The 9,338-nt window shown below is 38.3% G+C and overlaps 1 protein-coding gene across 1 annotated transcript in view; it reads left to right on the top strand.

Moving 5' to 3' along the window:
* Positions 1 to 7,431, top strand: part of LOC107703442 (glutamate receptor 4-like) — a 101,231-nt gene extending 93,800 nt beyond the window's left edge. The window contains exons 13-17 of the mRNA XM_016506066.1: positions 776 to 1,023; positions 4,539 to 4,653; positions 6,559 to 6,704; positions 6,759 to 6,892; positions 7,370 to 7,431. Of these exons, the coding sequence (XP_016361552.1) occupies positions 776 to 1,023; positions 4,539 to 4,653; positions 6,559 to 6,704; positions 6,759 to 6,861 (612 nt within the window). The 3' untranslated portion in view covers positions 6,862 to 6,892; positions 7,370 to 7,431. The remainder of the gene's footprint in view (positions 1 to 775; positions 1,024 to 4,538; positions 4,654 to 6,558; positions 6,705 to 6,758; positions 6,893 to 7,369) is intronic.
* The last annotated feature ends 1,907 nt before the right edge of the window (positions 7,432 to 9,338 follow it).

Genomic DNA, 9,338 nt, shown 5'->3' with positions numbered 1-9,338 from the left:
TATATATATATATACTGTATGCGAATGTATACAACAATTCAAAAGTTTGACGTCGGTATAAAATTTTCAGTTTTTGCTCATCAAACACCACATTTATTTTATCCAAAATCTAGTAAAAACAAATTAAATTTTAAGGGGTCATATGATGCAATTTAAAAATAAACACATTTTATTACACCAAATACACAACATAATGTTCTTTTTAGCAACGTCATATGACCCCTTTAAAATAACATAATTTAATACTTACAATTTATTCCTGTGATGACGAAGCTGAATTTTCAGCAGTCATTACTCGAGTCTTCAGTGTCACATGATCCTTCAGAAATCATTCTAATAAGCTGTTTTGCTGCTCAAGAAACATTTCTTATTATTAATGTTAAAAACAGTTGTGCTGCTTAATATATTGTGATTCATTTCTTTTCAGGATTCTTTTATGACTAGAAAGTTCAAAAGAACAGCATTTATTTGAAACATTTTATAACTTTATAAATGTCTTTACTGTCACTTTTGATCAATTTAATGCATCCTTGCTGAATAAAAGTATTAAAGACATTGACCCCAAAACCTTTAAACGGTAGTTTATATAATAATTTATAGATTAATTTATTACTTAACATAATTAACAATTAGTGCATTCATAAAAATCTCCCACAATCCCACATGGGGTCCCAACCCCAAGGCTGAGAACCTATGAACTATAATTCAGTGACTAACAAATAATCTGCACCCTCCACACTTCACTGGCATTCTACATCTTTAACCCAACTTTCAGAGGTCAAAGATCGCCGTTTATGAGAAAATGTGGAGCTACATGAAGTCTGCCGAGCCCACAGTGTTCACTAAGACCACGGCAGAGGGAGTGGCACGGGTGAGAAAGTCCAAAGGGAAGTACGCCTTCCTGCTGGAGTCCACAATGAACGAGTACACGGAGCAGCGCAAACCCTGCGACACCATGAAAGTGGGAGGAAACCTGGACTCCAAAGGCTACGGAGTGGCGACGCCTAAGGGCTCACAGTTAAGGTGGGTGGAGTAGTATAACAATATGTCATGTGTTGTTATGGTATTCCACCTTCCCTGGCGTGCCTATTTCTAGTGTTTTTTGCTTTTCTCATGTGTACTTGTGTGCATGTTAAGGGGCGTAACATTTCCGTCACACGCTTGAGGTATTCGGCCAATCACAACGGACTGGATAGCTGGCCAATCAGAGCACACCTCACTTTTCAGAACGATGAGCTTTGTAAAAATCGACGCGTTTCAGAAAGGCGGGGCATAGAGGAGAAACAATAATGTACAGTATGTGGAAAATAATGTGTTTTTTTAACCTTAAACCGCATAAACACATTTTATTACACCAAATACACAACATAATGTTCTTTTTAGCAACGTCATATGACCCCTTTAAAATAACATAATTTAATACTTACAATTTATTCCTGTGATGACGAAGCTGAATTTTCAGCAGTCATTACTCGAGTCTTCAGTGTCACATGATCCTTCAGAAATCATTCTAATAAGCTGTTTTGCTGCTCAAGAAACATTTCTTATTATTAATGTTAAAAACAGTTGTGCTGCTTAATATATTGTGATTCATTTCTTTTCAGGATTCTTTTATGACTAGAAAGTTCAAAAGAACAGCATTTATTTGAAACATTTTATAACTTTATAAATGTCTTTACTGTCACTTTTGATCAATTTAATGCATCCTTGCTGAATAAAAGTATTAAAGACATTGACCCCAAAACCTTTAAACGGTAGTTTATATAATAATTTATAGATTAATTTATTACTTAACATAATTAACAATTAGTGCATTCATAAAAATCTCCCACAATCCCACATGGGGTCCCAACCCCAAGGCTGAGAACCTATGAACTATAATTCAGTGACTAACAAATAATCTGCACCCTCCACACTTCACTGGCATTCTACATCTTTAACCCAACTTTCAGAGGTCAAAGATCGCCGTTTATGAGAAAATGTGGAGCTACATGAAGTCTGCCGAGCCCACAGTGTTCACTAAGACCACGGCAGAGGGAGTGGCACGGGTGAGAAAGTCCAAAGGGAAGTACGCCTTCCTGCTGGAGTCCACAATGAACGAGTACACGGAGCAGCGCAAACCCTGCGACACCATGAAAGTGGGAGGAAACCTGGACTCCAAAGGCTACGGAGTGGCGACGCCTAAGGGCTCACAGTTAAGGTGGGTGGAGTAGTATAACAATATGTCATGTGTTGTTATGGTATTCCACCTTCCCTGGCGTGCCTATTTCTAGTGTTTTTTGCTTTTCTCATGTGTACTTGTGTGCAGATAAAGGTCTTGTATACGTAGTGCTATATGTTTGTTTTTTCTTGTTTTATTTTTTGTTTTTGTTTGTTTGTTTGTTTTTTAATGTAGCCTGAAGCAGGTCATTTCAAACTGATGCATGCATGTTAATGCCATGAATTTCTGAGATGAGAATCTGAATGTTTAACAATGAACATGAACAATTTGGACAAGCCTGTGAATATTCTGCCTGGTCTGATGCTACCCAAATCTTTTTCCCCACTTATACTGGAAGTTACAGACATTTAAAACGCATTACAAGTACTATGAACCGTGTAAAGAAAGGTTGAGAAGAGTCAATTACAGATGACGGTAGCTCCCAGGATCAGCTGTTTTGTTGCAGAGTTACCGTGGTCTGTCTGACTCTTCTCATGATACCGGGGGGAAGAGCGTCCAATGGCGTAACGGCTTTTCTCCTGCTGTCGTGACGTCAGACCAGTGCAGGAGATTCACACGGCTTCAGATCTACAGCACAGTGCCCTTAATGCTCTTCTTTCTCTTCCCCTCCTCAGCTCAGATGTTTCTCACTACATTCTTTCCCTATCCCGTTCTTTGTTCCTGTGGGCTGTGTGTTAATTAATGTTGCATTCAGGATAAACTGCATTCAGGATAAACCTCTCTTGAATCATTCGCATCATGTACATTTTGACCCTTAACTAGATCATAGATTAGCAAGATTACAGTGGAGTCCAAAAGTCTGCGACCACATCAAAAAATAATTACATTTATTTATTGATTAATTAATTGATGGATTGATTGAAGTATAAACTTTTAGGATTTTGAAATTATTATTTATTTTATTTTATTTTATTTTATTGAAAATATAAAGTTTTAGGATTTGAATATTTAAAACAAATGCATTATTATTATAATTATAACATTTAAATGTATGAATTCATTTATTTAAATTAATTTTACTACATTTATGAATTTTGTAAATATTTTACATTCTAGTTCACATTTATTTATTTATTGTTATTGAAAATATAAATTGTTAGGATTTTGAAAACAAAAGTATGATTATTAGATATTTAAATGTATTTATTAATTTATTTAAATTAATTAGACTAAATTTATGAATTTTGTAAATAGTTAAGATTCTGCACTTTGTTGTCAATAAAAATATTAAGTTTTTTGGATTTTGAAATTTTAAATAAAAATTATTATTATTAAATATATATTTTAAATTATATAACTATATTTTGCGCTATTTATTTTAATTATTAAATAAGAACATTTGTAAAAAATAAAAAATAATAATAATAATAAATAACATCTCAAAAGGTCAGATATTCTTGCTTCCATTGAAGCACGATATGCTTATTATGATTATGAATATTGTCAAATCATGCTGAATCTCATAGAGAAATAGATGGACACATGCACGTTCTAAGATGTAAGACTTTAATGTTTATGTTTTAATTATTTTAATATAATATTGTATAATATATTATATTGTTTTAATATTTTACAAAGACCAAGCTGATTTGCAGTGAAAAATTCAAAATAGAAGCATTATTCCTGGTCTTTTAGACTTTAGGACCCCAGTGTTTGTCATAGCAAGTTCGTAAAATAACATTAATTTATATGATATGCTTATATTTACAGAGCATTATTTACAGAATGATAAGCATTCCGAGAACTGCAGGGAAAGGTATTGTCTGGTGTTTAGGTGCAGAATTGCGTTGCCAGCTCTCTTATGGCTAAGCCAGATGTGGGAATGCAGGGGTCTGGGGAATAGGATCAAACTCATTCAGCACTTTCAGAGGCTTAAACCCTCAGTGCTCATTTAAACTGTCTGTAAGCAGCATATAGGGAAAGTAACAGGCATTCAATATCGTGAGGTCCCTGTGCGCATCTCACAGCAATATTGAGGGCATAGTAAAGCAGTCGAGTGAGGATGGGAAATAAGGGTAGCTTGGGTTGGGGAGGGGGTTTAAAGCAGAGAGCAGGTATTGATTTTTCCATTCCTCCATCTGGAGGTGTGTAGTAAGGGTAGACTAATAAGGGTGGTGTAAATTAACATGAAAACAAAAAAAGAGAGGTTTGTTCTCCATGGTTCTGTGTTTTAGTGTTTTCTAAGGGGAAGTGGGGTGGGAATGGGTGACTAATCTATAGAGCTTTCCACCCCTTTCTTTGTTAATTTAACCTGATTGGATTCTGCTCAACTATGACAAACTGCTGCTACTGACAAACTATGTTTTATCGTTTCAAGAAGTGCAGTTAACCTGGCAGTTTTAAAACTGAATGAACAAGGCCTGTTGGACAAATTGAAAAACAAGTGGTGGTACGACAAAGGAGAGTGTGGCAGCGGAGGAGGTGGTGAGAAGGTTAGCCACTATGTCAACCAACGCGGGTAAACAGTTTCCTCTGTAACGGGAGCATCTGCCGGGGCACAATTTCATACATGACCTTCATCCTGACCTTGTTTAGCCTGAAGAGAGAGAGGAACGCAATTACTGTCAGAGCACAAATATTCGCCTCGAATACTGGGCAGAGATTCCCTCGTCTGTCTTTCATCATGTTTCCTATCAAGGAACTTTTTCTCCTTTGAAATAGTTGCGTCTTTTTACCTCCAGTTTCTTTAGTTGCTGTTATTCTTCTCCTGAGGCACATTAGCTGCATTTTTTATAGGAATGCAGAGAGCATTCATTGTCTTTTGAAAGGTGCTGCAGTGTCGCATTATGATTATGTATTAAAGACCAAAGTCAAAGGCATAGGCAGTTTTAATGAAATAAAAACAAAAACAAACAAAACAAACTGAAATTAAATGAAAATACAAAATTAAATTCCAAAATTTTAATCATTTCAATGGCACTAGATAGCAATAACACTAAAACATTAAAACTATAAAAACATTTTACAATTATTACCATAGATAGATAGATAGATAGATAGTGTGTGTGTGTGTGTTATTTATTTATTTATTTTGTATATATTTATATACAAGTAACACATTAAGTCAGTTTGGATAAAAGCATCTGCCAAAATCAGAAATGTAACAACTAAAACGGATTAGAATTGTAAAAAAACAACAAAAAAATCATAACTGTAATGACCTTGGTTAGAGGGATATGAAAAGGTATATGCCAATAATTGTGGTTTAACAGTAATTGCCTCCAGCATTGGTAGAGAAGCAGGCCGTGGCAGTATGTGCCCGTTACCCAAAGCGATGGAGCAAGGTCCTGTTCATATGTCTGTAGCTCCAGTGCCAGGTCCTAAAACACTGTTCCCTTAAATGGAGCACAGAGACATGTATCACAACGGGACCCTTGGCTCAGTCACTTTGCCAGTGCAACTGCTGTGTCAGCTGTTATGAGTGAATAACATAAAATAACATGTCCTATGATGTTATTTATGTTATTTGTGTTACATTCCTCTGCGTGGTTGAAGAACCCCCGTAAACCTTGCCGTTTTGAAACTGAGTGAATCAGGCATCTTAGACAAGCTGAAAAACAAATGGTGGTACGATAAGGGCGAGTGTGGACCCAAGGACTCGGGAAGTAAGGTCAGTCTCCACAAGTCTGGGACCATCACTGTTGTCTAATGCTCAGTGAGGCAGAAAGTCACCAGTATCTAGCGCATGCTCATCTGTAGGGAGATTTCAGATGTGCACCAAGCAGGATAGTTCCAGCATGCCCTGCTTCTCCACACTAAATGCCTTCTTAGATGTATCTCTGTTTTTAGTAACATACCTAGTACCTGAGAGGAATGGAAGTGACTGGGCTTTTGAAGGTATCCTAGATTTATTTAACCGAGTTTACCATTGATTTCTCTTTGCATGACAATCCAAGCAAGCCCAACTTTTGTGGAGCGAGAAACAGGCCACGTGTGGAGATAAGCTAGAACACAGTGAGAAGTTAAAATCCTGTCTCGTTGTGTATTCGCACTTGGAGCTAGCGATCCATTTGAGAGCTCAACCAAAAAGAAAAATGAAAACATCTCCTGTAATTACATACTAATTGTCACCCTTTAAAATGCTGTCAAAGCATTGATGCCTGATAGAAGTCGCCACAAAAACATCAGCTTTTCAGATTAGCCTGCAAGCTAAGCAAGGTTGAGTGGGAGGATATGAACTGATTTGTCTGTAAATTGTAAATGTGTGTGAATGTGTTTTGGTAGTGAGTAGATTTGTAGAGTAGTTCTCTGAATGCGTGCGTGCAAGTGTACGTGAGCTCCGCTCCCGCCACGTTAACTTCCTGTCTTCTTGTTCCTTTCCTTCCTCTTGCATCCAGGACAAGAGCTCACAGGCCCTCAGCCTCAGTAATGTGGCTGGGGTCTTCTACATTCTGGTCGGGGGCCTGGGCCTGGCCATGCTGGTGGCCCTCATCGAGTTCTGCTACAAGTCCCGAAACGAGGCCAAGAGAATGAAGGTGGAACAGTCTGAACGTCGCCCCTCTTCCTCTCCTCTCCCCAGTCCCATCCCCCTCCCCAGCCCCCAGCCCTCACCAGAGCCCAGTCCCGCCCACAGCACTCAGAGTTTAGCCACATATAGAGAGGGTTACAACGTCTACGCCACTGAAGGAGTAGAGATGTAGGAGGTCAGATGTACATAGGTGCCCGGCAGTCGTAAGTGGAGCTCCTCTGTTTTCGCTGCCGTAGCTTGCCGTGGTAAAGCTTCTTGTGTTTGTGATGTCCTTGTTCTGTCTCCTCCACGTGTACTCCAAGTCGGAGACGTGCATTCACATATTTGTGCATGCTGAAGATCGAGGTACCTGGACTGCACACGTTTGTAATCACATGCCAGTGCGGTAACCTCTCTTACCGAGTAAAGAAGAATAGTTAAACCAAGCTTAAGATGATCATTTCACCCTATGCATAGACTGAAACACCCCCTAGTTGTGAATTTCAAGTAATCTTTGGCTCCAAAGGACTATGCCAGATGCATTTAAGACGCTTCATTGCTGAACTGTGTCATAATCTGGTGTTTTGTATGTGCTTGCTGATAATGTGCATTCATTCAAATAATGATGCTCTGGCTTTTTAAGTACATGCTGCTGACTCCCATTCTCCCTGTTCCTATCTTTCTTTTCTCTCTGGACGCAGCTCACCTTCACCGAAGCCATGCGGAACAAGGCGCGCCTGTCCATTACGGGGAGCGTGGGCGAGAACGGGCGCGTCCTGACTCCCGACTGCCCAAAGGCTGTCCACTCCGGCCCCTCACTGCGGCAGAGCTCCGGACTGGCTCTAGTGTCATCCGACTTACCGTGAAAACCAAAAACGTTCAAGTGCCTTAAACTCCACAAGACCACAAAACAGACATCAGAAAACCGACCCTACAGCAATGATGCCACCAAGCTGAGCAATCTTGCCGACAAGGTAGATTTCGAAAGAGAAACGAGGCCCCTGGTGGCCAAGATACTAAACTGTTTGGCGGATGGCTATCGCACAGACTTCTGTTTCCATCATGTACATTCAAAGAACTTGTGCTGCCTTTGAGAGTCAAGCGGGTAGGAACAAAGAACAGCAAGCTCAACTGAATCTTGGTAGCTGTTTGGTGAAAAAAAGATCTGCTCGTTCTAACACTTTGCCATAACCCTTGCCAAACCGAAACACAACATCTTAACATAGCTAAAAATGGGCATTTGTTTGCCTGAGAGGGTATTATTAACATGGATATGGTATTAATGAATACTTATTAAATAAACTGTGAAGAAGAGTTCATATATATATTCTATAAAATCATACATAAAGTAAATTATTTACATTGTTTTGTAAATAGCAGACTGTACAACTCGCTTGCTTTTTAACAAATTTGTAAATAGCTGATTCTGTAGTGGACAGAGTGTAATTCTCTTTATAAACCATCTTTAGAAAAAGGATTAATCGCAATAATGGTTAGAAAACAAAAAAAATCATTTGATTTGATTTATGTAGATGTACAAGAACTTCTATGGATTTAATAACATGGGCATGTTATCAGTGCCAGTGACCTATGTGCCCATGATTCTCGGGAATGTGGCACACACCCTCAGTGCATCTCAGCCGCTGCTCTCTCCCAAGCCATGCCCTGCATAATCACTGTGCAGTCGTAGACCATGGTACCCTCTAGACTGTTTTATTTTTTCCACAGAAGCATAATTTATTTTTAATTTATGTGATTACTGAAAAAAAATTGAGAAGTATTTAAATGTTCGTCCATTCACTTTAGAGCAGACGTCTTTATGAATTATATAATGAAATCCAATTGGACGAGAAACGAATCTAACTTAACGGCGCAAATGTGTATAGAAATGGAATATAAAGTGTTCAGAACACCGACCGCCTCTGAAGACACAGTTTGTATCATGAGAGCCATGGTCAGAGTCCAGCTTTGGCCCTTTTTTTTATGAAAAACACTGTGTAACCTCATTCAGGCCTTCAGCATGTTCTCCAGAAAACTGTAGCAACGGACATCTGGACGAAAAGGACAGTACATGGACAATTTCAAAGCTTCAGGACACCATACTGATCATTCTTTCTCTGCCCAGTTCTGTTTAAATTGCATTTGATCTGAAAGTGCAATTTATGGTCCCCCCCCTTGTTCCAGCAACCCCTCGTTTTGATAAATACACATGTACTTTTTCTCATGCACACAATATGTTTGTCTGTCGTTGTATTTTGTCCTCTTTATCCTCTCTGCCTTCTCTCATTCTGTCTCAAAAACACACACACGCACACAAATGATCCTGATGCATATTGATGATCAGTGTGTTTGGAGAGTGACATTAGGTTTTTTCCCCATGGTCTTTAATGCTGTGATGAAAGTGGTGTCCTTAGGTTAATATGTTAAAATTGTAAATATTTATTTTGATCATTTTGTAGTAAAAAAAATATTAATGGATATGAAATTGCTCCTCTGTGTCTTTATTTGCGTTAGTAGTGTAATTTGAACTCTCTAATTCAGAACAAAAGATGTCTAACTCAAACAAGTTCACCCAAAAATTAAAGTTCTGTCATGATTTACTCACCTTCAAGTCATTGCAAACCAAACAATTTTGGTACCATTTACTTCCATTGATTAAAAAAAAAAAAC

This window comes from Sinocyclocheilus anshuiensis, unplaced genomic scaffold (genome assembly GCF_001515605.1).
Source record: "Sinocyclocheilus anshuiensis isolate Anshui unplaced genomic scaffold, SAMN03320099.WGS_v1.1 scaffold330, whole genome shotgun sequence".
Taxonomy (NCBI): domain Eukaryota; kingdom Metazoa; phylum Chordata; class Actinopteri; order Cypriniformes; family Cyprinidae; genus Sinocyclocheilus; species Sinocyclocheilus anshuiensis.
The sequence above is the reverse complement of the archived record's forward strand: the minus strand, read 5'-3'. Positions and strand labels throughout refer to the sequence as shown.